The sequence below is a fragment of the Heloderma suspectum genome, chromosome 12, assembly GCF_057233095.1.
Source record: "Heloderma suspectum isolate Gila_16-S chromosome 12, 16-S_ref, whole genome shotgun sequence".
Classification (NCBI taxonomy): domain Eukaryota; kingdom Metazoa; phylum Chordata; class Lepidosauria; order Squamata; family Helodermatidae; genus Heloderma; species Heloderma suspectum.
The window spans coordinates 17052393-17079899 of NC_139469.1; the positions used below are offsets into that span (position 1 = coordinate 17052393).

The 27507-nt window shown below is 49.2% G+C and overlaps 1 protein-coding gene across 2 annotated transcripts; it reads left to right on the top strand.

Moving 5' to 3' along the window:
- Positions 1-27507, top strand: GPRC5B (G protein-coupled receptor class C group 5 member B). 2 transcript variants are annotated; one of them, XM_084818582.1, is made up of 4 exons: positions 1-366; positions 12506-13519; positions 24578-24690; positions 26811-27507. In XM_084818582.1, exons 2-4 carry the CDS (start codon positions 12514-12516, stop codon positions 26853-26855), a joined length of 1164 nt encoding a protein of 387 aa, XP_084674708.1. In that variant the 5' UTR covers positions 1-366; positions 12506-12513; the 3' UTR covers positions 26856-27507. The 2 variants fall into 2 exon arrangements, with proteins under 2 accessions (XP_084674708.1, XP_084674707.1); XM_084818581.1 differs by lacking the exon at positions 1-366 and adding an exon at positions 10018-10102.

The window sequence follows — 27507 nt, forward strand, 5'->3', positions numbered from 1 at the left end:
GCTGGGAGGGCGCCGGGCGGGCGGGCAGGCAGGCAGCGCGCCTTCGCTGCGGGGACGTGTCTGCTGGCGGCACGGGCGAAGCGCGACGGCGAGCGCCCCGGAGCTGCGGAGGACCACCTCGGGGCGGCGCGGCGCGGCGGGCGCCGCTCGCTTCGCTCCATGAGCCGAGCCGGGGCTGCTGCTGCTGCGGCGCCGCGGCGGCGGGAGGGTCGGCTGCTGCCCGCGCCGGAGTCGCCGATGTGACCTGCGACGGAGCGCGGCTGCACCGCGGGCTCGTCTCCTGCGCCTCGCCTGCCCCGGCCGCCGCGCCGCGCCGCGCCAGCCCGCAGCCGGCCGGCCAGCGAGCAAGGAAGGGAGCCGGCCCGGGTGAGCGGCAGCGGGCGGGGGAAGCGCGGGGAAGCGGAGCCGGCAGCCCCTCGCCCTGGGGAGCGACGGGGCCGGGGCGAGAGACGGGGAAGGAGGGGGCCGGCCCTGCGCGTCCTGCCCAAAGAAAGGAAGAAAGGAGCGCGGCTGTATTGCAGAACATGCGGTAGATTGGGGGGGGGGGATCGCTACTCCGGACACGTTCGCGGGGACTTGCCTTCAATCACGTGCGCGCTCGTTACTCCCGAGCCAGCCGGCTTTACCAGCAAAAGGGAGCATCCGCCGTTAGCCCTACTTAGAGTAGACCCATAGAAATGAATGGGGCAAGCGCGGCCTGTCTAACGCAAGCCCCACTCCTTTCAATGGGTTTACTCCGAGTAGGAGCGAGGTTGGGTACTACCCAATGGGCGGGCGGGTGTCAGAGGTGAAATCTCCGTGTCTCCCCCCCCCCCCTCCAAGTCCCTCCAAGTCCCCACCCTGGGAGTCGTAGTCCAACACAGCCGGAGGGCTCCGCGTTTGGGGAAGGCGGGCTGAAACGGCGGAGGCGGCGCTAAGAAGCGGTGTGGCTGTTTGGCGACCCGCGGCAGCGTCGCGGAGCGAGGTGGCTTCCCTTCTGCTCTGCGGCATTAATTCGTGTGGACGCACCCAGGGCGCGCGCAAGCCGGAGTGAGACCTGCGCTGTGGGACTCGGAGGGAAGGCGACGCCTCTGGGCTCCTCCAGCACGCGCCTTTTTGCGCGGGGCTGTAGCCAGGCGTGGGCCAGTGAGGGCTGCCCCCCCCCCGGTGAATTTTCTCTGCCCCCCCATTTTCTTTTTTTACAAGCAAATAAAGAGCAGTTTACAATTTTGACTTTAAGAAGCCTGTAAACCAGCTGAATTGGTCCCCGTACTTCCTCCTCCCCACTTTTAAGCCCGCGTGCTTCCACAGCAGGCTTTTGTGGCATCCCGATCCGCTGCGCATACTCCTCGGGAGTAAGTCCCACAGAGTTCGGGATGGGCGCTTGCCCCCGAGTCCATGCGGAGAGAGGCTGACAGTCGCAGTACAATGCGGGTGTCTCTGTTCTCTTCTCAGAAATAAGCCCCTGCCTATTTGAATGGGACTTACTCTCGGGGAAGTGTGCGGGGCGGGGGATCGCAGCCTTAATTGCTCTCCCGGGCAAGCAGGGATGGATCAAAAGTAGTGAAAGGTATACTTTTTAAAAAGTTTAAAACGTAGATGTGCATTATTATTATTATTATTATTATCATCATCATTATTTATTTATTGTTAATGTATTATTTTATAATTTTAATTTTAGTATTTACACATTGAGGCACTGTGGAGAAAAGATGCTTCTAGTTTGCAGTCTAGAGAGTTGGAATAGTTCTGAGTTATTGGATGCAGAGCATAAGAAAGGCTGTCTTGGATCTCTGGTGGGAAGGGAGAAATTGGCTGTAGGCTGCTTTTTTTCTTTTGTGGGGAGGGAGAGTTCATTTTTATCATGGAAAGCAGTAAAATGGCAGCACAAGGCTAAAGAGAGCCAGTGTGGTGCAGTGGCTAAAATGCTGGACTGGGAGTTGGGAGATCGGGGTTCTAGTCCCCACTCAGCCATGAAGCTCACTGGGTGACTTTGGGCCAGTCACTAACCTACCTCACAGGGTTGTTGTGAGGATAAAATGGAGGAGGCGGCCCATGTAAGCTGCCTTGGGTTCCTTAAGGAGAAAAAAGGGTGGGATATAAATGCAATACATAAAGTAAAAATAAATAAATAAATAAGAGAGAGACCAGGGTAGAATTTGAGGGGTGGGCAGGATGGTAGAAAGCAGTCCCCTGGCAGAGCTTTCCCTGCCTGGTGCCCTCTGGATGTCTTGGACCACGACTTGCAGGAATCCTGGCCATTGGCCAGGATAGCTGGGGCTGATGGGAGTTGAAGCCCAAAACATCTGGAGGGGGCCCCAGCTTGGGAAAGCCTGCATTAGCAGGAGCAGAGGGCAGTCTCTTCACGATCTGGTGCCTTCTTCTCCTTTCCCCGGCTGGCTTTGTTCCCCAAGCCTCCTTCCTTGCTGCTGTTGTGTTACCTTTGGTTTTTGTTTGTGTGTGTCTGTGGGATTCTGAATCTTATTTGTATCCACCAGCAAAGTGGCTGGTGCCGTAAGGGCCAGACTTTGGGCTGGAGGGCCAGCAGGAGGGGCCCCACACGTCGCAGAGATGTCTTACCACATTTTGACCTGAGCAAAGTCATACGCATTGCCATCTAAAGATGCCCCCCCCCCGAAAGGCCATTAAGCCCAGAATCTGAAATTCCTTGACTGCACCACAGAGCAAAGCAAACTTTGTAGCATCCCATCAAACTGCAGGTCAGTCGGAAGAAGCAAACTCTGTGGGCTTTTTGTCCTGCTCTTCCTCGGCAAGGGAGCACTCTGGGCGCACCCATCATCATCCCCCCCCCCCAGCTTCCTGGTGCCTTCATGAGGTGCGTGTGTGGTGGTGGGGAGCGCTGGCTGGCCCGACTTTGTGGCTGGGTGGGGAGTCCAGCCTGGATTTAAGTCTAGTGCTGTAACCACTACCCCACACTGCCTCTCCCCTTTTTTCTGGCATTAGGCTGTAGATACTGTGTCTTGCTATTCTGCAGGACTCAAGCAATCAACCTGGGATTGGGGACACGTGCCTTGAGTGGGTGAATGTTTATAGAGCCTTGCAGGGTTTTTAAAAAATGATTATGACATTTATATCCCTCCATTTTCCTTTTGCAAGGAACCCAAGGCGGCTTACATGGGCCACCTCCTCCATTTTATCCTCACAACAACCCTGTGAGGTAGGTTAGTGACTGGCCCAAAGTCACCCAGTGAGCTTCATAGCCGAGTGGGGACTAAAACCCCGATCTCCGAAGTCCCAGTCCAACACTAACTGCTACACCACGCTGGTTGACCTTCCAGTTCTTTTCTTTTGCTCCCCTTCAGAAAAAGGGGCAGGCTGTGAGGGTACCATCCAACTCTCTCTTCTTAATGCAGTTGCTTTAGGAATAGGTTGGTGGCACTTTCTCTTTGCAAATGAATAGCTAGCTGCCGAAGAAAACAGAAGGCATGCAGGCTTCTGCTGATGCCCTAAGTGAAGTCTTGATTTTTAAAAAGAACCCCACTCTGCAAGGGGAAAACCAAAAGGATTAAGGGAGTAAAAATTGGGTCTCCCTATATGCGTTGAGACCCAAGATCATCAAGAGGAAAGATCCTGTTGTTGTTTTTGCACGGGATGCTGAAGGGCTTTTAAAAGCCTTTCGAAGTTGTGCTATTTGGGACTGTGTATTCCGGATGCCAATGGGTAAGCTTTTGAGTTACACAGAACTCTTTCCCCAGGCTGGATTCTTGAAGCGAAAGAGCAGTAAGAGCAGAGGATTGTTCTTGTGCCTGGATGTAGAAATTGCATGCTGGGATCAAGAAAGGGGTACAAAAGAGGACCAGGATAACATCTAGGAGAAGTGTGTGTGTGTGTGGGGGGGCTCTTTTGACAACCTGCATGTATTCATGTACTGAATCCTTCCCCAACCTGGTGCCCTTGATCTGTGTTGGACTACAACTCCTGCCACAGGTGATGGGAGTTGTAGTCCAGCATAACTGGAAGGACACCAGGTTGATGCCGTGTTTCCATGTGAAATGTTTAAAACAAGTGGGCAATGCTGGCTCCGCCCCCAGACACGGTAGACTGACAGTTGTTGTGTTTTTGTTTTAAGCCCCAAATGGAACTGAAAGGCTGTTGCTCTTCGGAGCAGGGAGGGGTTGGGTGAGGGGGGTTGAAATTACAGTGCTTCCCCAGCGCTGCTCTTGCCTTGCCACAGTTTCTCGCTGGAGAATTAGCTTGGCGTGGCAGACGGCTGTCTGGATCTAATACTCTGGGGTGGAGGATTAAGCTGCATATAGGACAGGCAGGGAAGTGTGGAGCGGGGAGGGAAGCATCTGTTGATGGGAAGCGGGGGGATACATGGCCTGCTGTGGAGGCTGGTGGCTCCGATGTCAGTGGGCCAGTGAATCCGCCCCAGGTTTCAGTCAGAACCAGTCAGTGCTCTAAAGGAGCTATCCTAGGTGCTCTGCACCTTGGATACCACCTTTAGAGTTCTGACTGAAACCCGGAGTGGATCCACTGCCCCACCGACATCGGAGCCACCTGCCTCCACTGAAGGCTGGACAATGCGGGAGGGGGGAAATCTGAGGTGTCTGGATGTGGAATTGACAGTAAGCTGCTGGGGAGTGACAGCAAACAGATGACAGAATGGGGCAGAAAAGCTCCGAAGTGGGATAGGTATCACCCAGAGGGGATTAAATATGGTGGACTGGGGGAGAGACAATGCTGGTGCAGCATGCAAGAGTGTTTATGGGGAGATTTAATTTGCCAACTCACGCACCGACCCGTGATCTGTTGAGGAAGCTAGGAAAAGCGGAGTTGTTGTTCTTAAAAAAAAAAAAAAAAAAGTTCCTTGTTTTCATGGGGGGGGGGGGCTCAAGGGCATGGGTTGAATCGGGGATGGAGAGGGAAATATCCTTGTGAAAACTCTCCCTTCCAGCTTGCTTCTGTTTAGCCTTGGAGCTATTGGGGTGGGGGAACAGAGAAGCCTCCCTCCTCGGGTCTGATGCTGGAGCGCAGCACATTGGCAGAGAAATGTTGGAGGGGTGTTGGGGGGAGGAGAAAGAGAGAGGGGTTTTGGCAGGCAAGGAGGCACCGGTCACAGCTGGATCTGTTTATTGCCTAGTTAATGGGCACTTCTTGCATATATCATGCCCTTAAAAAACACGCCGTGACAGGGCTTAGCTCTTCCCTGCACACAAGCCCTCTTTATTTACACTTGTTTATCCCGAAGATAACAGGATTTCCTCTGTTTGAACAAAGTGCTTCTTATATTGGCAATCTTGTCACACCATATTGGAGAGCCGGGCCCACAAAAAATCCAGGGGGTGCGGGATGCCCTTACCGAGTCTATCTCTGTTCTCTTCCTGTGAGCCTGAGGATTGCTCCGTTGTTGTTGTTGTTGTTATTTTCATGTCTAAACTGCCCAATAGCCAAAGCCCTCTGGGTGGTTCATAACAATTCACAGATAAAAACAGCATAAAAATTAAAATATACACAATTTAAAACAATGTAAACAGCTAAAAGCAATTTCAACAGAATACTAGACATGTTCAGGCAGCTGGCCTAGATGTCCCGTCATATGCCATTAAATCCCTGGGAGTAGAGGGCAGTCTTAACCTGGTGCCAAAGCAATAACAGTGTTGGTGCCAGGTGGGCCTCAGTGGGAAGATCATTCTGGAATTGGGGGGCCACCACTGAAAAGGCCCTGTTGTTGTTGTTATTGCAGTCAGGTGAGGGAGATCCATTTGCATTTTTAGATGAGCAGAAGCAATCCTAGAATGATTTTTTTAAAAAGTGCTATACAGTTGCCCCGCTGCAAAATAATCTAGTACCTGGGGCTGACATTTTGTAAGCAGAGATTTGTTTGGGATCAAACCCAGGCTGCTCATCCTGGTCCCTAATCCAGAAACCTGTTCCATAAGATGAGATGTGTGTAGGATTAAGATTGTGCTTACTCGGTGGTGAGGGCTATATGCTCAGAGGCACTCTTTATTATTGGTGTGTTCCCAGGGATGAGATGGGTTCTGGGATGAGATTTGGCTCAAGCAGAATCCTGACCATGTCAGTGCTGCTGGTGACACTTGACAAGGTGTGATGATAAACAAGGACCGGAGCTCAGTGGAAGAGCACACCTGACCCCCGGCTTCTCGAGGTCAGGCCAGGGTCAGGGAGCAGGTGATGGAAAAGGCATTCTCTGAAGAGCAGCTGACAGTCCAACTAGACCACCCTTCCCCATCCTTCCAGAAGTTTTGGACTACAACTCCCAGAATCCCCCAACCTGCTATGCTGGGAACTGTTCTGGGAGTTGTAGTCCAACACTTCTGTAAACTGCCCAGAGAGTTTCGGCTACGGGGCGGTGTAGAAATGAAAAATAAATAAACAAACAAACATTTCTGGAGGCACCAGGTTGGGAAGGTTCAAGTAGCCAATACTGAGCGAGATGGGCAAATACATGAAGAAAGAGTCCTGTATAGCTCGATAGCGTACACACCGGCATTTGGAACATGCATTCGTCCTTACAGCCTTCAATAGAAAGCAGCTTGCTGTTGTGCAGACCAGGGATGGAACCTGTGGCCCTCCAGATGTTCTTGGACTACAGCCCCCATCATCCCTTACCACTGGCCATGCTGGCTGGGGCGGATAGGAGGTGGAGCTTGACAACATCTGAGGGTCATACATCCCCCATCCCTGATGTAGAGCAAGCCTGACCAGTTTTTCTTGATGACCTGCTGGAGGCTTGGCAATGCACAACTCCGACCTCCCTTTTTTTTAGATTTAGGCAGGCGACAAACCAGGAGCATTATTGAGCTGAGGGTAGACTGTTGCGGGGACCTGGAATGGCCAGAGGACGGGTGCCACATGTGAAGCACAGGCAGCCCCTCGGTTCTTGCTAAAAGTTGTTTTGTTTTTAAATCAGGTTTGACTTGGGCAGGTAACTTACTAGTCCTCATGATTTCCCAAAAAGAGAGAGAGAGAGAGAGAGAGAGAGTTGAATATGTGATGGTAAAATAAATAGGCCTGCTGTAGCTTTTATTGCTGAATGGTTTGTGTGCCCCTGACTGCAGAACCATACATCCAACTTGGATTCAGATTGGGCCCTTCTGTCTTCTAAAAATATACTGGTGGTATTTTTTGCTCCGCTTCTCCCTGTCTTTGAGCAGGGTCATAATTCCTCCAGCACATGAGGTGCAGAAGTCTCTCTCTCTCTCTCTCTGGGTGCAGTATCATTATGCAGACCAAGAAGAAATCGTACTGGCGTTTCTGCACACAAAGCACATTCCCGTTATTAATTATCATGCTGGAACTGTGTCCCTTCCGCAGCCTGATCACCACTCCGCTGTCGTTGGCTTTATTATCAGTGCCGAAGCTTTTATTCTTTTGGATCTGGCTGGGAAAGATGGGGCAGAAATCTGACTGGCAAGCAACTCTGGCACAGCGCTGTGTGCCTGGGTGGCTTTCGTTCTGGGACTGCAGCGCAGAGGGGATTCTCCTTCTGAAGGCAGAGTAGGGGGGGTGTTTGCCTTCTTGCAGCAGTACTGCAGCGGTAAACCCAGCCTTTGGTTCCCTGAATGGCTAAAATATGCGTGGTACTGAGAAATCTGGAAAAGGATTTAGGGGATAGGAGACATTCCTGCCCCCCTGCCTTTTTGGAAGTTTATGGCAACATGATTCAGCATCTGAAAAGCAAAAGAATGTTGCCATTTAAGAGACCTTGCCATACCCATGGCTTAATAGGTATGTTCCTGGGCCAATGGAGGTGCAAGGGGAACCTGTGGCACTCCAGGTGTTGCTGGACTACAGCTCCCATCATCTCCAACCATTGCCTCTGCAGGCTGATGCTCATGGGAGTTGAAGTCCATCAACATCTGGAGAGCCAGTTTCCCCACCCCTGCTCTGTATGGTGTCTTCAGGGATTTATATTAAGGTTATGCTACTAGCCATCCCATCGTCTCAGCACTGCTGGTGAACATCCCCTGGAGTTCAATATGAGGTCACTGACAGTGGTACAAAAATGGTTTAAGTTCCTAAGAGGCAGTAACCCTTCCCAGCCGTTCGCCTGCACGAGGGAGGGTTCAAAGTATGTAGGTGGGTCGGGCCCCAATATCCTTACCTATGGGAGGCCTCTTCAGAGTGAAGGTCCAAATGGGAGCATGTGGAAGTGGGAGCCTTAGGGACAGGGCTTACATGCATGCTCCCGCCCCTCCTCACTCTTAGGGCTAAACTACACGCTATATTAAATGTATGATGTCGGCGTGTAGCTAACTTTGTGTTGTTTTTTACTTTAGCACTCTGGATTGGGAGCACTGTGCATGGGTGGGGGTTAAACCTTCCCATCCGGCTGCTTTTCCTTCCTAACCCCCCGCCCCAATGCAGGAGCTCAAGAAAGAAAGAAAAACTTTTTTGGCAAGGCTTAGCCACCCTGCCCCCCGTACCTACATGTGGTGATCGCAGTCTCAGGTAGGAGTTTGCACACTCACACTTAAAAGTTTAAAAACATCAGCTACATACTACGCTTTTCCCATAGTGTATAGTTTAGCCCTAAGTCCTTGTATGTTGGATCCTGGCTTGTTGTCCCCAAATAGCAACAAGCCAGCGACAAGCAAAGGCCTGTTAAGAATGTCTCGAGGAAAGGGCTCTTTTGAAACATAGATGCAGGGAAAGGTTTCCAAGGAAGGATATTATAGTGGTTTATGAAATCATGACTGCGGAGAAAAGGTGGGTAGGGATGGATGTATTCATGCTCCTAAAATAAATTCTACCAAGGAAGCCCTGACATTGGTAAAGGAGCAAATTTATGACCATCGCCACTGACTTCTCATTGGTGGACCTGCGGTTATTAAAAAAAAAATCCCTTCCAGTTACCTTAAGCTTAAAAAGGTAAAGGTGTCCCCAACCAGTTGTGTCTGACTCTAGGGTGCAGTGCTCATCCCCGTTTCTAAGCCGAAGAGCCAGCGCTGTCCGAAGACGCTTCCGTGGTCATGTGGCCGGCAGGACTGAACACCGAGGTGCACGGAACGCTGTTACCTTTCCCGCCGAGGCAGTACCTATTTATCTACTTGCAATTTCTTGCTTTCGAACTGCTAGGTTGGCAGAAGCTGGGACTGAAGACGGGAGCTCACTCCGTCACACAGCACTCGGGTCTCGAACTGCTGTCCTGCCGACCTTCCAGTCTGCAGTTCAGCGTCTTAACCACTAAGCCACCGCGGCCCTATCTTAAGCTTAGCCCCAGGTTTTTGAGGGCCCTTGAGCAAGACACCCCCTATGGGCCTCTTCCCTTCGCGAGTCCACCTTCTCCCTGGCGTTGTCACCAGCTGCTATTCCTCCTCATCCCCTTTCTCCTCGTTGCCACCACTTACTTCCTTGGCAGGCAGAGAGCCAGTGGGAAAGAAGGCTGTGGCATCTCCTGATCCTCCTTCTCACTACCGATGTTATCTGGGCCAGAGCAAGAGGCAGGTGAACAAGCAGTTTGCAGTGGTGACGTGGAGGAGCAAATCCAGGGGGCTCTTCCCGGTGGGCCCCTCCTGGGGTGTGGGCCCTCAGCAAGTGCCCAGTTATCCCTAGCCTTGACGCTGGTCCCACTGAACCAGCTTCCTTAGGTGTGTTTTACGTGCCACCCAGCGACAAAAAATGTTTTTGGAGTAGCTTACAAATGAAACTAGAAAATATGAAGTGAAACTACATCGTCGAACAGCAATAGTCCCCTTCGCATGTTAATCGCACGAGGGCGTCTCCGTGGGTACAAAGGGCCATTGGGTCTGGTTTCCATCTCAGAGCAAGAGGCAGGTGAACAAGCAGGTTGCAATGGTGAAAAGGAGGAGTGACTCCAGGAAGCGCTTGTCAGTGGGCCCCTGCTGGGGTGTGGGCCCTTGGCAGGGGCCCAACCATGCCTACCCTTTATTCTTAGCCCTTTCATCAGGACAGGCCTTTAAGAACTTATCTCTTCACTGCAGCCTTTCTGTAATGTGAACGGCATGTGCGATGTGTGTTCTCCCCCACACCCTAACTGCTACCTCCTCCCACCCAACCGTATCTCAACAGAAAGAGGAAATGAAATAAAAGTTGAGCCGACTTTCGAGTGGGTTATTCATGTGGTGCGATCTCTACGGAAACAGGCTCTAAGAACAGTGGGATCACATGAGGGGTATGTGACATGAATAATGTCTCCAGGGGAAAAAAATGAAAACGTCTCGGGATGAGTGACAAGCGCCTTTAAATTGTCACACGTCGCTTTATTTACACAACACTGAGGCAACAGATCTGGCACTGAATTCTGAGCAATTGCATACCTTGAGCCAGAGGCAGGGAAATAATGCAAGTTTTTGTCATCTGACTCTTGTCACTTGGGCTATTGATCATATCTGTTTGAAATCTCAGTGTGGAATGGACAGTAGTGGCTGGTGGCTAGTTTGACAGAAGGGGATTGTGAAGAGCTCCAAAAGGATCTCTGCAAACTGGGAGAACGGGCATCTAAATGGCAAATGCGGTTCAGTGTAAGCAACTGTAAAGTGATGCACGTTGGGGCAAAAAATCCCAACTTTGTGTATGGGATGGGATCTAAGCTAGCAGTGACTGACCGAGAAAGAGATCTTGGGGTTGTGGTGGACAGCTCGATGAAAATGTCAACTCATTGTGCAGCTGCTGTGAAAAAGGCAAATTCCTTGTTAGGTATAATTAGAAAAGGAACTGAAAATAAAACTGTCAATATCATACTGCTTTTATACAAATCTATGGTGCAGCCACACCTGGAATACTGTGTCCAATTCTGGTCAGCACACCTAAAAAAAGATCTTGTAGAGCTGGAAAAAGTGCAGAAAAGGGCAACTCAAATGATCAAGGGGCTGGAGCATCTCCCAGATGAGAGAGCGTTACAACAGCTGGGATTGTTTAGCTTGGGGGAAAAAGGGGGGTCAGGGGAGACATGACAGAGGTCTACAAAATTATGCAAGGTGCGGAGAATGTGGATAGGGAGACAATTTTTCCCTCTCTCAAAATACTAGAATCCGGAGTCATCCTATGAAGCTGATTGGTGGGAGATTCAGGAGAGATGAAAGGAAGGACTTCTTCACACAGCGCACAGTTAAACTATGGAACTCGCTACCACAGGATGTAGTGGTGGCCACTGATTTGAATGGCTTTAAAATGGGGTTGGACAAATTCCTGGAGGAAAAGGCTACTAGTGCTGATGGCTATGTGCTACCTCCAGTACCCAGGCAGTGAGCCTATGTACACCAGTTGCTGGGGAACATGGGTGGGAGGGTGCTGTTGCACTCATGCCCTGCCTATGGGCTCCTAGTCAACAGCTGTTTGGCCACTGTGTGAACAGAATGCTGGACTAGATGGACCCTTGGTCTGAACCAGCAGGGCTCTTATGTTCTTATGTCTGGTGGGGCAGAGGGCAGGTCAGTGGAGGTGGAGCCAAGGGGTCATGAGAGGTGGCACAGGATCCATGCCACCTATGAGGTGGTGGGGGAGGGAGTATGGAGGCAGTTTTCCGGGACCCGACCTCAGAGCACAAGCTCTGAGATCGGTTCTCCAAAACCAAACAATCTTATGGCCGTCTATCTGCTGTCTAGTGGCCATAGGCTTGCGCCCTTCAACCTTCAAAATTTGAAAAGCATTCTCTTGCTTCTCACATGCCCCACCCACATGCCTCCATCTTCTGCATGAGCATCAACTCCAATAAGCTTTATTAACAACAAAAACAGCAGCGAGCCTTGCAGCATCTCAAAGATGAACACATTGATTTGGGCATAAGCCTTCATGGGCTATAACCCCTTCATCAGATGCTTAGAGTATTATGGGGATTTTCAGGTTTATATACAGGAACATATGGTGGGGAGATTGTAAAGAGTGGGATCAGAAAAAAGTGGTGGTGCTGGTGGGATTGTGAAAAGGGCTGTGTCTTCAGTTTGGGGATTAAAAACAAATCTCTGGGCTCAAAGGCACCCTTGTTCTAGGGGTATATTCCTGCACCCCAGCTACAATTTTGTACCTGGCTCCAGTCAGTGGATCTCAGGTTTCTGGTAAACGCCAAAGTAGATCTCACAGCCCTGAAGTCTGCCCATTGCTGGCTTCTGGGTTTTTAGGTCCTTCGGCCAAGACATCTTCAAATGGGCCCCCTCTCTCAGCGAGTCTATCTTCTCACTGCCATGATCACCTGCTGCTATTCCTCCTCATCCTTTTCTCGTCGTTGCTACCGCTTGCTTGCTTGCTTTCCAGGCAGAGAGCCAGTGAGCAAGGAGGCCGTGGCATCTCCTGCTCCTCCTCCTCGCCACCGCTGTTGTCTGGGCCGGAGCGAGAGGCAGGCGAACAAGCCAGCTGCAAGGGTGAAGAGGGGGAGTAGCTCCAGGAGGCTTTTGTCAGTGGGCCCCTGCTGGGGTGTGGGCCCTTGGCAGGTGCCCAGTCATGCCTACCTTTGACGCTGCCCCCCTGTGGACTAGTTAATGCAGGCGTTCTTGAAATATAAGAATAAGATGTAGTGTGTGGTGGGGGGAGGGAGAGCACCCTTTTACTCTCTTTTTATCTCCTTGGCTTATTGTTTCAGACAAAAAAATGACCACCTTCCCAACTGTTGGTTTCCTTCTCCTCTTTGTGGTTGGCTATGGATCCTCTGAGAACTCCAGCACCTCCAGAGGGTGCCGACTGGATCTCCTTCCTCAGTACGTTTACCTGTGTGATCTGGATGCGATCTGGGGGATAGTCGTGGAGGCGGTGGCTGGGGCGGGCGTGCTGACGACGCTGCTTCTGATGCTCATCTTGCTGGTGCGGCTGCCCTTCATCAAAGGCAAAGAGAAGAGGAGTCCCTTGGGGCTGCATCTCCTCTTCCTTTTGGGCACCTTGGGACTCTTCGGCTTGGCGTTTGCCTTCATCATCGAGGAAGACGAGACCATATGCTTGGTCCGCCGGTTTCTGTGGGGGGTTCTCTTTGCGCTGTGCTTCTCCTGCTTGGTCGCCCAAGCTTGGAGACTTCGGAGACTTGTCCGGCACGGCAAAAGCCCGTCTGGGTGGCAGCTGGCTGGTATAGCTGTCTGCCTCACCCTGGTCCAAGTCATCATTGCAACGGAATGGTTGGTTCTGACCATTGTGAGGGACGGCAAGCCGGCCTGCCATTACGAGCCCATGGATTTCGCGATGGCTTCCATCTACGTGATGGTTTTGATGGTGGTGGCCCTGGGCTTCTCTTTCTTCACAGTGTGCGGAAAGTTCAAGAAGTGGAAGAAGAATGGAGTGTGCCTCATCCTCGCCAGCTTTTTTTCCATCCTCATTTGGGTGGCTTGGCTGACGATGTACCTGTATGGTAATGAAGAACTGAGGAGAAGAGACCAGTGGCGGGACCCTACCCTTGCCGTTGCGCTGGTGGCCAGTGGTTGGGTGTTTGTGATCTTTCATGCCATCCCAGAGGTTCATTGCTCCATCCTCCCATCCCAGCAAGAGAACACCCCTAATTATTTTGATACGACACAACCACGCATGCGCGAGACGGCTTTTGAGGATGACCTACAGCTTCCTCGGAGTTACATGGAAAATAAGGCCTTTTCAATGGACGAACATAATGCAGGTAAGACTTTAGCCACCGCTTTTCTTAGGAGACTTTCTTTTTGAGGGACAACCACCCCACCCCCCAGGAGCAGTTGTTCTTTGGTAATAACGTGGGCTAAAAATACTGTATGGCTTTAGGGTTGGGCAGAGAATTGACCCCTTTTTTGCCGAAAGAAGACAAATAGTAAAGAGGAGCTTTTCAAGCTGTGCATCGGGGGCAGGCAGAAATTGTTTAACAAGAGCAACAATTAAAAACACTTTCTCCTCCCCCTTCTAAATTAAGCTGCTGAGTTGGGAGAAAACTTGTACAGGGGATGGAGGGGGGCGCCTGTATGTGAAAGGACTGTGAGTTCAGATCTGTGACCAAAAACAAATTCCTGGGCTGAGCATGTGCTCAGAGGAACTCTTGTTCCTTAATTCTAAGAGCATATTCCCCTCACCCCCTGAGCCACTTTTTTATACATGGCTCCAGTTGGTTGACCTCAGGGTCCTACTAAACAACAGGAACAATATGTAGATCCTGGAAGGGGGCCCTAGCTCAGTGGTAGAGCACCAGCTTTGCAGGCAGAAGGTCCCAGGTTCGATCCCCGGCATCTCCAGGTAGGGCTGGAAAACCTCCTGGCTGAAACCCTGCAGAGCAATTGCTGCCAGTCAGTGTTGACAGTTCTGGGCTAGATGGACCGATAGTCTGAGTCAGTGTAAGGCTATGTTCCTATGTTCCCCTGAAGATTGCCGGCCCCTGCTGTTGGGGACTCAGCTTCATCAGTTAAAACTCCTGTCTCCATAGTACAGGAGCCTCTGGAATAGGGTGGCCAAAAGAGGAGGAAATGCATCTCTTTAAAAAAAGAAAGATGAATGAGGATGAAGATTTGCACGAAGTCTGCATATGCTGATTTGTATGTATAGATGCACATTTAAGAAATAATGACTATTCTTTAGATGGAAGTGCGGGATATCTTCCATCTAATGGCGGCTGGATGACTCGTGTACCGATATGGCGCAAGATGACGGGCGAGTTTTTAAAAGTTGATGTGGAATCTAGCTTGTTTCGGGATGATTCTCTGACAAACAATCCCCCAGATGCCATGGCTGTTGACTCCTTGTTATGCATCTGAGTTCTGGTTCATTTAGGAGTTGCTTTCTAAGGCTTTGATTTGTGTAAAAGTGCATTTGGTAAGCACCATGGAATGCTCATGGTGGAAGTTGCCTCAAAACAAGCGAACGCGTGGAGCAGAGCCAGCTCCAGGTTTCTGAGGCAAGACGTCCTCCTTGGGCCGTCTCCCTCACTGAACCTGTCCTCTCACCACCGTTTCCACCAGCTTCTTTCTCATCCTTGCTACTGCTTGTTTGCTGGAGAGGCAGAGAGCCAGTGAGCAAGTGGGCAGGGGCATCTCCTACTCCTCCTTCTCCCCACCACGGTTTTCTAGGCCACAGCGAGAGGCAAATGAACAAGCAGTTTGCAATGGTGAAGCAGGGGGTTTTCTCAGTGGGCCCCTCTGGGGTATGAGCCCTCAGCAAGTGCCCAGTTATGCCTACCTTTGAAGCTAGGTCCACTGCCACCCATCGACCAAAAAGTATTTTGGAAGTAGCTTACAAATAAAACCAGAAAATATGAAGTGAAACTACATCATCGAACAACAGTAGCCGCCTTCGCATATTAAGCACGTGAAGGGGTCTCCATGGGTACAAAGTGTCACTGGGTCTGGTTTTCATCTCATGCAGAAGCCTGTGCATGGCATGGGTAACCTATGGAGATATCTGCACTCAACGCAGGGGTGGGACCAAGGAAGGCATGTGACATCAGGGCCAATGGCACGGCTCTGCTGCCCCTTGGTAAGGATGAGTGAAACTGTCCGTTTCAGTTTCTCCTTTTTCCCATCCTAACTTCATTCTGTCCCGTTTCTGCATCAGTTTGTGAGGTATGTGTTTTTGTTTTTGCTTCTTTAATTCCGCCCCAAAATTTGTGGCCATTTTCCCTAATATATACTTTTTTTGTATGCTAATTTGAGTAATATATACATTTTTTACAAGCAGTTTTCCTTAATGCTTTGCTGTTTTGTATGTCACCCCCCTCCAGTGTACCCACTTTTGTGTGCACTTTTCCCTAATGTACACACTTTTGTATATACGTTTTAAATTATTTTTTGAGAACTGCATCGCAAAATCCTGACGTGCATGTTTATTTTTATTCATTTAAAATCATGTTTAGGTTGTCTCTAAGGATATAACCCTCTGAGGGATAACTGTGTTCCCATTTTCATACTGATCTGGAAAGTGCGATATTTTTTAAATCAAAATGCAAACCTAATGAAAAAAAATCCCATCCCTTCCACTTGGTATGTTAGGACCTGTTTACATGATTAACCCATGAAGGGGGTTCCTCCAACCCTCTGGAACAGCAATACCAGACATGCCACTCAACAAGATCAGCCTCGGATGGCCTTCTCTCCATCCCATCAGCCAGGACAGCTAGGCTGGTGAGGACGAGGGCCTTCTCTGTGGTGGCCCCCACTCTGTGCCTCCCTAGAGAACTCCCCCTCTTTAATGAGCTTCTGCCACGCACTGAAAACCTGGTTGTTCAGGCAGGCATTTGGAGTGGGTTAGGGTTTTTTTAGAACAGGATGCTTTAATGTTTAATTTTACTATTTTTTATTGTTCTTTGTTGCACATTTGTGGGGTATGCAGGAGACAGCGAGGAGGAGAAGACAGGGAAGTCCCGTTCTGCTAGCGGGATCTGTTCTGCTGCCAGAATGAGGATGTTGGATCCAACCTCTAGAGAGGTGAACCTGGCACCTACGTTGTGCTCCTTTCAGCGCCTGGTGAAGAGCGTTTTGTTTTCCCAGCATTTTAGCACTTTAGTCTTTTAGCTCTGCTGTTTTAAATTTCTGCATTGCTGCTAGGTTTTATTCCAGTTGTACTTTTATATTGTAGTTCTAAGCTTTCCTATTTTGTATTGTTTTATGTTGTACTTTGTGGTTTTAATTTTTGTGAACCGCCCAGAGAGCTTGGGCTATTGGGCAGTATAGAAATGAAATAAATAAATAAAATCATCGTCATACAATCAGAATAAGCATCGGTGAGCTGCAACCCTATAGAAGGCATTCCACAGAGTGAGTGCCATCACCAAACAGGCCCTTTCTCCACCCTCACCTGCCTCTCTTCAGATAGTGGGGACACCTGGATCTTACCATGTGGTTGACTGATATTGGACAAGGTAAACCTTGGGTCACCAGTAGATTGACCCAGGAGACAATCTTTTGCTGAAAAAAATTTGCACACTTTTTTCTTTACACCCTGAAGAAGGCCTAAAATAACGGGGGCGGGGAGGCCAAAGCTTTTTGGACTTCTTATAATAAATTATATCTTGCATCCTGAGAACCCATTTCTCTTCTTTGTGGTTTATTTATTTATATTTAAAATATTTCTTGGCTGCCTTTCAGGGCAAAAGCCCTCCCAAGGCAGCTTACAGCAATAAAATACATAAAAACAGTTAAAATATTAAAAGTGATAAAAACAATAAAAACAACAATAAACGCCAACAATAAAACCAGCAACAATGTTAACAGCATTAACAGCAGTCATATCACGAGAAGGCCAAGGTAAAATAATATGTTTTATTAAATAATTTAAAAGTCTGCAATGACGGAGCATGGCGGACCTCCGATGGCAGCTTGTTTCAGAGGTGTGGGGCCACTGCAGAGAAGGCCCTCTCATGTGTGATCACCCACTTTACTACTCTCACAGGTGGGTAAATGAGAAGGGCCTCTCTTTCCGATCTTAAAGTGCAGGCAGGCTGATATGGGTGAAGGCGGTCCTTCAAGTAACTTGGTCCCAACCCGTTTAAGGCTTGAAAGGTCAAAACCAGCACTTAGAATTGGGCTCGGAAACACACCGGTAACCAGTGCAGCTGGTGCAGTATAGGTGTTAAGTGGTCAAATCGCCTCGCCCCCACCAGTACTCGGGCGGCTGCCTTCTGCATGAGCTGGAGTTTCTGAACCATCTTCAAAGGCAGCCCCACGTATAGCGCATTGCAGTAGTCCAGCCTGAACGTAACTAGTGCATGGTTAACTGAGGCAATGTCCGTCCTCTCCAGATAGGGCTGCAGTTGGCATACCAGCCTGAGCTGGTAAAAAGCACTCCTGAGCATCCTGGATCTTCTTTGGACGCTCACCTTCTTCTGTTTTCTGGTAAACGTTCTGTAGCCTGAGCACCTCCTGTCCTCCCTCTCCTTTAGCACTTGTTTTCTTAATAGTTTTTGTACTTCTGCAGATTTTGGGGTTCCCCCAAGCCTGCTGCCACCTCCCTCTTTGTGTGCCATTTTAGCTACCTAAGCCATGGGTGCGCAACCTATGGCCTGCGGACCAAATCTGGCCTGCCGAACCTTGGGATCCTTCCGTGGGCCATCACAGATTAGGGATAACAAGAGGATTGCCCTGGGGGAACAGCACCTGCGCGCTCACGCGCATCGGCTGAGTGGACTTCTCTCGCCCTTCGCCTTCCCCGTAAGGGAAAGGCGAAGGATAAATGAGGCCAGGCCAAGCAGTTTGACCTGACCTGCATCCTCTCACCAGTGGGAGAAGGCGCAAGGTGCCGAACCTCTTTTGGGGGTAGGGTTTAGCACTTGGAGTTCTGACCCGTTCTGACTGAACCCCAGAGTGGATTCACCGCCCCAGAACATCAGAACCAGCAGCCTCCGCTGGTGCACGGTAGGCAAAGCAGCTCCAGTGGGATTTCTCCCTTTGGAGAAGGCTTGCCTGCATCTAAGCCAGTTCCCAGCTGACGCATCGGGCGGATCAAACATCTGGCATGCCGTCCAGGGACCAAATGATGTCAGAGGGTGTGACACTGCCCCCATGACATCATTCTGTGCACAGAGGGCTGGATGAACAGTCATCCAGCCCCCTACCCAGATTTATTTGCCCACCCCGGACCTGAGCAATGACACTCACAGCTTGAATTGGGGCGGGGGGGGGCATGTGTTTTCCCCACTATGGTGAGCTGTATTGTATTTCTGTTGAAATTAGTCATTTTTTCTAAGTGTGCATGAATTAGTGCATGCTAATTTTACGCAAATCTGTGTGTGTTTTGTTTTGTTTTTGATGATTTATTTCCCCCTGGGGGGTGGGGGGGGCAATTCATTACTGGCAGGGAAGTACAGGGAATGGTTGCTAAGCAGGCACATGCAAACGAATCCAAGTTGCAGATTTATAATTAAGAATGGAATTTATTTTAAGGAAATCAGAGTTGACACGGCATCAAAAGTATAAAACGTCATCGTCGTCCCCCAGGTTGAAATGACATGATTATAATGATTTATATAATGATAATTTAAGCAGACAGAAAACCTTCAGTTGCCTGAAGGGATAGCGGAGCAAAATTGTTGTGAGTTGTAATGGAAGTCGGGTGAGCATTCAGAATGGGAATGTTTGAAGCAGTGAACAGAGATTGGTGGGGGGCGACATAAAGGACCCCTGGCTTTTCTTTTGGGATGCGTCTCACTTCAGATGTAAAAACGTACAATGTGGTTTTGATTCACGCACCTCCTTCTGACATGCACAGCAGAGGGCTGAGGGCAGAATATGGCTCTCGGCTGTCCATGATTAATTTCTGTTGCCTGTCGAAATTGTACCTTGAAATTAGATGTAACACATAAGACCAGCTTGTCAAGAGTGACTGCCATTGGGCATGCTGCCGGAACCAACCACATTATAGGTCACTACTACTGAGGTAGCCAATCGGATTGCAAACATAGTCTGGTGGCGGTATTCCATAAAGATTATTTCTGTTCACCTGCATTGAACCCATCAGTGGGGGAGATTTCGGACAGTCAAAGTGTACATTTCAAAGTGTATCTGTTTGTTTGTTTTCTCTTTGCTCTTCTTCTCCTGAGGATGATAACATGGAAAGATAAGCTGCTGCCCAAAATGTATGACAAGAGTCTAAGATGAAATATTTGTGATTTGAGAAGTGCTGAGTATTTTCTTCTTCTATATTTCTTCTTGCAGTGAAATCAAGATCTTGGCCACCTCCATTTTAAAATAGCAAATTATAGTAAGCGTGCTAGGCTTCATTTCACAAAGCCAATGTCACATAGGTGATCTTAAGTTTCAATCCAATGCATGTTCAGACAGAAAAAAAGGCCTACAATTCCCAGCATACCCCAACCAGCATGGCTCACTGGGGCATGCTGGGAGTTGTAGGCCTTTTTACTGTCTAAATATGCATAGGATTAAGCCTTAGAAAATCTCAGGAGAATAACAGGCATAAATAGGGATGGATACATTTGTCAGTTTCGCTTTCTCCCATCTTTGATTTTTTTTTTTAAATTCTCAAGCTCTTTCCATCCTGTTTATGAAAAAATGTGTGGATTTTTGTTAATGATCCAAAAATGAACCCAATGAAATTCTCACCCAAGGCATAAAACCAGATGTTGCCCAATCTCCTCCATTTGTTTGGTGTGGTTTGTACAGATGTTTCTAGAAAATTGAGACCTATGTCCCTGCACCCTTTTTTAACAGCTGTTATCCTATGCACACTTATCTTGGAATTACTTCCATTAAACATGGTGGGACTTACTTCTAAGTAAACACACAGGATTATGTTTCATATCTCCCAGCAAAGAGACCAAAGACTTGTTCTCTGGTACCCCAGAGGGGCAGGGCAAAATCTAATGAGCTTAAGTAACAAGAGGGTAGATTTTAGTTGAACATTAGGAGAAATGTCTGGAGGGTAGGTTTTGGCTGAACATTAGGAGAAATATCTGGAGGGTAGGTTTTGGCTGAACATTAGGAGAAATGTCTGGAGGGTAGGTTTTGGCTGAACATTAGGAGAAATGTCAGGAGGGTAGGTTTTGACTGAACATTAGGAGAAACATCTTGATAAGGCAACATTTACCTAAGTCTGTGATGGGAAACTTTTGCCCTCTCCCTTGAGGAAGCACGTTGGATAGCTCCTTTAGAGTTCTGACTGGTTCTGACGGAAACCCAGAGCGGATTCACCGCCCCGCTGACATCAGAGCCATCAGCTGCCACTGGCTGGAGAGTCATCTGTTGGGGGTGCCCCAGCTCTGGATTTCCTGCATGAAGCAGGGAGCTGAACTGGATACCCCCTCCAGCTCTGTGATTCTGTTTGGGTCCATGTTTGTCCTCCCTCCCACTCCAGTGTCAAGCAGCTACATACACCCCAACTGCCTCCATTTTCCCAAACTTTTTTTCCCTGGTAAAACACAGCCACTGTTCAGGCATTCGGGAAAGCTGTTGGAGATGCCCATAAATCAGCGCTGTCAATGGACCCGTCCACACTGGAGTTTTTCTGGAGTGATCCCTCTCCCAGGATTAACCTCTGCTTCCGTGGCTCTGAGCAGCCTTCCTGTTGATGTCAGTTTCATCACCTGACGCACTGTTTTCACCATGCAGTTTCGGCAAGGACTGGAAGATAGCTTGATTTGACCTGGGTACATCCCCCTCCAAGAGTGCCTTGACAGTGCTTAGGTTTTGGCATACGACTTCCAGGGTCATGATCCGAAGGCACACGATGTGCTCACCTTGCTCACCTAATCTGGGTCTTGTCACCACCTGGATGGGAGAGACCGCCCAGGGATCCTATGTGTGCTGCCTTGAGTTCCATCATGGAAAAAAGCTGGTATATAAATGGAATATGGCCACTTCATTGACTCTGCTGAGGGAGCAGCCGCCATTTTGGCTCCTCCTCTGTCTCAGCTGTCATCCATCAGCAGCTGTTCCACAAAACTGCAGCAGAGGGAGAGATGAGCCAGTAGGTCCCACTCCATCAGCTCTGCTGAATGGTCAGGCATCTGCAGTAGCCATTCCATCAGCCTACAGCAGAGGGAGCGAGACACAGCAGGGCCCACTCCATTGGCTCTGCTGAGAGGCCAGGCATCTGCAGTAGCCATTCCATCAGACTACTGCAGAGAGAGATGCACAGTAGGTCCCACTCCACTGCTCTGCTGAGAGGCCAGGCATCTGCAGTAGCCATTCCATCAGCCTACAGCAGAGGGAACGAGACACAGCAGGGCCCACTCCATCGGCTCTGCTGAATGGTCAGGCATCTGCAGTAGCCATTCCATCAGCCTACAGCAGAGGTGAGAGACACAGCAGGGCCCACTCCATCAGCTCTGCTGAATGGTCAGGCATCTGCAGTAGCCATTCCATCAGCCTACAGCAGAGGGAGCGAGACACAGCAGGGCCCACTCCATCGGCTCTGCTGAATGGTCAGGCATCTGCAGTAGCCATTCCATCAGCCTACAGCAGAGGGAGCGAGACACAGCAGGGCCCACTCCATCGGCTCTGCTGAATGGTCAGGCATCTGCAGTAGCCATTCCATCAGCCTACAGCAGAGGGAGCGAGACACAGCAGGGCCCACTCCATCGGCTCTGCTGAATGGTCAGGCATCTGCAGTAGCCATTCCATCAGCCTACAGCAGAGGGAGCGAGACACAGCAGGGCCTGCCCCACTGGCTCAGCTCAGAGCTCAACTGCCATTTGGCTCCTCCCATCCCTCAACTGTGTTTCCATTCACATGGGTCATTATAAAAACAATGTAACTGTAGGAGCTGGTGCTTGAGTTCACTTGTTTTTCCTCTCCCCTTTCCTTCTGCCCCCCCCCCCCCCGCCCCTGTGCTTTTGTGTCCTAGCTTACATCTTAAGGCTTGTAGGCAAGGACTCTCTTGTCTCTTATCTGCATATAATGCTTAGTAAAGTTGAGGTTCTTTATACATTATTAATATTAAATAAGATAAATACTGCTAGACTGGAGGGGAGATCTTGAACAGTCCCGTGCAATTTGTAAGTGTTGTTTTGGAGGGTTTGTTACATAATTTTTCCATTGGCTCATCATGTAGGAGATACACTTCTTTTGAGTCGTTATTTTTTAAATTCAAGGATGGTGGCCAAATCAATAAAACAGAGATTTCCTTCTTGCCAATTGGAATATGGCGATCAGTCAGAAAGTAGCTTCTTTGCCCCTGTGGGCTCTCATATTCTGGGTTTTGCCTCAGATCAATGTGCCTTTGAAATGGTAAACTGTTTGAATTACTGTGCATAGCTCATGGATGGCTAGTGAGCAAAACAAATCTTAAACTAAGAGTGCAATCCTAGGCAGATAGCCCAACTTGGAGGCGACCGCCTATCCAATGCAGGGCAGGAGAAGCGCGGAGGGGACCGTTCCCTCCGCGCCTCTCCTGCCCTGCATTTGCAGCTGGACAGCCATTGGATGCGTAGTACAGGCATTTCCGCCCTCCCCACCCCGGAACGCCCTCTGGGAATGCCCCCTTTCGGCCACTCCGCACTCCTCTTACGAGCACGGAACATGGGACTGTTCTGTGCTGCCTCCGAGGCAGCACGGAAGTGGGGGGAGGTCAGTTCTCCAGGAACTGACCTTGGAGCACAGGTTCCGAGGGCGGTTCCCAGAAAACCAGATACCCTATGGCCGTCCAGCTGCTGTCTAGCGGCCATAGGATTGCTCCCTCCATCGATATATGGGGCTGTCGCTCTTTATGCTCTCCTTCTACCAGGAATCAGTTTTGTTTTCTCACTTCCTGTCTTGTCATTTATGTCCGAACCAAGAATCATGGTTTAAAATAAACTGTAGCCTTCCCCAACCTGGCGCCATCTAGATGTTTTGGACCACAACTTCAATCAGCCCCAGCCACCATGGCCAGTGGTCAGGGATAATGGGGGTTGCCATCCAAAACATTTGGAGGACACCAGGTTGGGGGAAGGCTGCTCTAGTCAATTGCTGAACAAGCCAGCTAACAATCCTGGGTTGTCAAGCTTAAACCACAATTCCTAGTTCGCACATAAGGACAAGCCAAGAATCAGTGAGAGCAAAGCAGAACCCTGGTTTTCTTCTCCCAGCTGGGTGTGTTTCACATAGGCTCCATTCTGCTGACGTACATGGTGCTAAAATAGGATTACATGTCAACGCAGTCACAGTTTGAAAGGAGCTGAAAGGAACATCTGTTGAGTTGCTGCTTATGTGGGTCTTATTAATTTTAAGAATGAGGCTTCCTCAGTTTGTTAGTGTGTGTACTTTCACATCGTGGGTTCTTTGACTGAATGTTCAAAGGTGGAAAGCCACTGAAGGTCAGTGGCCCAGGACTAGTAACATAATGGCAAATTTTGACGTGCAGGCACTCTTCACGACAGTCCCTATAGCTACACCCCCAAGGAGAGTCCCACAATTCCAGCAGCTATGTTGATCCATATCAACAAACCAGTTCTAGCAGTTTCCATCTACACCAGGAGCAGGTCTTTTGTAAAGCTAAGGGGTCTTAGTTGCCCTTTCAAGACCAAGCCGCCCCCAAATACTTTGCATTACAACAGAGAACAATATATTGCTGCTAGGAAAATTCATTTCTCTCCAGCTACTGGGCTCCTTCACACAGAGCTTTAATCCTGAGATTAAGATTGCTCCTTCACAGAAATTTGCAGGCTATTTACCTGACGCTGGGATCATTCAAGGCGTCACCTGCACTAAATGTCCTTTGTTCCATTTTTAAGTAGATCGCAGATAATGAGCTATCAAATTACCCCGTTGTGTTCCGCTTCAGTTTCCTCCGTGAAAAGAGTTAAAGCTGAAAAGAGTAAAAGTGGCAAGGAGAGGAGCGAGATCAATGAAAGATAATGGAAGACTCAGATACGGGGAGAAGGGGTGGGGGGAAAGGTGGCACATGTAAAGTGAGTCCATGATCCTGCATTTAAAACAGAAGCAGAAAGCCCTGTTTTTAAATGCAGGATATTAGGCTGGTGTAGAGATGCCCACTGTGAGAACTGCAGTGAAGCTTAGAGGGAATAGGGAGTTGGGGGGGGGGGGGCAGACAACATCAGCATCCCTGCTAATAAAAACTTGCTGGTCCCTGTGAGCCCTGCCTCCACTATACCACTGCCCATGACCCACAGCAATAGAGGGCTATTGCCTGGATGCCCTGAGTTGTTCCTGGAGGTATCCAGTTGGCTGCTATAGGAAGCTGAATGCTGCTCTTGTTGCTGCAGCAGTATATCTTGCCAGAAAACCCAAATTCTTTCTTCATCTTTCCCCCCCACCCCTGTTGTACACAGCTTTACGGACTGCCGGATTTCGCAACGGCAGCTTGGGAAGCCGCCCCAGTGCCCCCTTTCGAAGCAACGTCTACCAGCCCACTGAGATGGCGGTTGTTCTGAACGGTGGGACTGTAAGTATCAAAATGTGATCCTAGAAGAAGCTGCCTTTTAGGGTGAATGCTCAACTTGTGCTTTCGACTCAGAACTTCATTCGAGAACTCATATTTGGGGGGGGTAGTTAGGGTGGGTTGTGGGAGAGTCTAACAGCAAGTATGCATGCGATGCTCTCTAAGATGACGTAATCGCACATGTTGTGACCATTACTGGGCCATGAAATCTTTGCTGTTCAGTTTGTTCGAGGATCGGTCAAACAATGCCCTCCCTCTCTGTCTCTCTCTCTCTCTGTCTCTCTCTCTTATAGATATATATTTTAACAAATTGTACCATAATCTCTATTGCTAATAGCTAGTCCATGAAAAGATGTTGGGATTTTAATGTTTGCAACGGGTTTCCCCCCCTGGTTTTAAAAACCCAACACTGCTCCTAGGAAAGGCACTCCATCTTGCTTACATCATGCATTGGCATGCTTCCAATCAAAGCACCTTTCATGGGTTTTTTGGGTTCCAAAGGAGGGATGCCGAAAAGAGTCTCCACAATAACAGATTGACGAGGCGTTGAATTCTAGCCACGCTGTTAATCTGCAGCCAAGTCATTGGGAAGAGCAGCTTAGGGAGAGATCTAGGGCCAAACAGCCTCCTTAAATCTCATTTGCCTTGCGTACGTGTAAATGCACCAGAGGAACTGCGCAGGCCGCTTTGCACTCTCAATCTCTCTATTCTCCAGTTTGGCTGAGCAAAGGAGAGCGTTCCTCTCCCACATTTTTAATTTCCATGCATATATGCATGTGTGCTTGCTTAAAAAGCTGTTTGTGAGCCAGCTTCCACTCCATGTCAGTTGGGCTTGTGTTATTTTTTAAGTCACCAGCTGATTCCATTAGGCAATCTTCATCTTTTGTGTTGTTATTGTTGAAAAGCACCCACAAGAGGTTTTCTTTCAGCCTGACCCTGTCTCTTACCCAGCATGAGGGGAGGGTCCCTGTGGGAGGCAGAGCCACCAAAAGCCGGATTGCCAGGAGTGTTAACCAGCAGGCGTGGGGTGGGCTCAGAAGCCCCTTCTTGCCACCAATACTACTCCGAGCGAATGCCGCTCCGAGCTGTAATAAGCCCCACTTAATAACCTTCCCTCCGCCAAACCACAATTAAGTTGATCACACTGGCTGCAACCTGGCTTTCGATCACTGGGTCTGAAACACCCATTCTTCTTTGCAAACCATCCCTCAAGTTCCTCCCTGTCACCAGGATCCCCAGACCAAGGGGACGTTACAGAAGTCAACGTTAGATTGGGCAACTAATAATTGAAGCTGAAGTTTCAAGGGTGGGTTGGTTTGTCCATTGCAGTATTCCTGACCCAAATGATGAAGTGGTTCAGACTTCAAAAGTCCCCGAAGTTCCGACTTCTTCCCGTAGCTGTACTGGCATTGGCCTAGTGCTCACTGAGGTCGTCGACTTACATCTGGATGATGCCACTTTCAGACTGGGGTTCGCGTGATTGGAACGCTCCTCCATTTGGAAGTTGTTTTTCACGACACATAGAAAACAAACATGCCTTGGAGATGGAGAGGTTAGAACTCTTCCTCCTGGGGGAAGAACGTGGGTCAGTGGCAGAGTGTGCTTTGAAGGCGTAAGGTCCCAGATTCGAGTCCCTCACATACCCACCAGAAAAGGACCAAAAATGCCCTCCCAAGACCTGGCATTTTTTAGCTTAAAGCTCTTGCTGCCCGGTACTAAGCCTCAGGAGGGGCATCTCAGCCTTTTAGAATGGGGGTGGGGGCTGCACAACAGTGACTGGTGTTCGGAAGAAAGGGGGTGGAGCCTCGGGAAGGGGGCATGGCCATCTGGGCCCCCAGGTGGGCTGGTGGTTCTGCACCCTCAGGGTAGACAGTACTTGGGGCTGCTTCATAAGTTCTTAGGTGTCATTATTATTATTGTAACGGAGGTGCACTTGATCATGTGAAGCCTTGCCTGCAGTCTGAAGTGGTACAGCCCAGACACAGGTTGACTACCACACTGAGAGCTAGGAGCCCTCAGTGTACTATATGACCTCGGCATTAATTGGTGTGTGTGTGTAATGTGTGTGTTTTTTTTTAACAGACTAGAATGCTTAGTTATGGATCTATTATCCTTATTTTCAGATTCCAACCGCTCCACCAAGTTACACTGGAAGACACCTATGGTGAAAAAAAAAGCTGATAGGCTGTAGAGGATGAGAGAGAATCCATTAACAGATTTTATTCCCCGGCAGTGTGTGTGTCTTTCTGAGGGAGAGGAGCCAGTAATGCTAGCAAAAGGACCCAGGAGCACAGAAAACCCATCCAACGACATGGGCAGTCCCAGTTCCGATAGCTTGTTTTTTAAAAAATAAATGTGGGCACTGAGGAATTGATAAGCTAATCGCAAAAACAAAACTTCTGCAGTGAGATATAAGCTGAAACTAAATGTAAAAATACAAGTAGGCACACTCTTTAAAAAATAAAAAAGGGAGAAAGGGGATGCGGTATTCTAAAAACAGCAAGAGAGAACTCTCGGCTGGAGCCGGTGTACGAGCCGAACCTGGGCCTTGCGTGGCTGCCCGTCGCTTTGGAAAGACCAGAATGAAATAAAATAAATGTCCTTAATCCATATTGCCACAAGAGATTGGCCCCATGGGCGGTCTTTTGACGTCATCTTTTTGAAACAAGCGAAGGTCACGAAACAAATAATAATGTCGCCCTATCGTTCATCTAGAAAAAAAAATCACATCGCCCTATCGTTCATCTAGAAAAAAGAATCACGTCGCCCTATTGTTCATCTAGAAAAAAAAAATCACATCGCCCTATCATTCATCTAGAA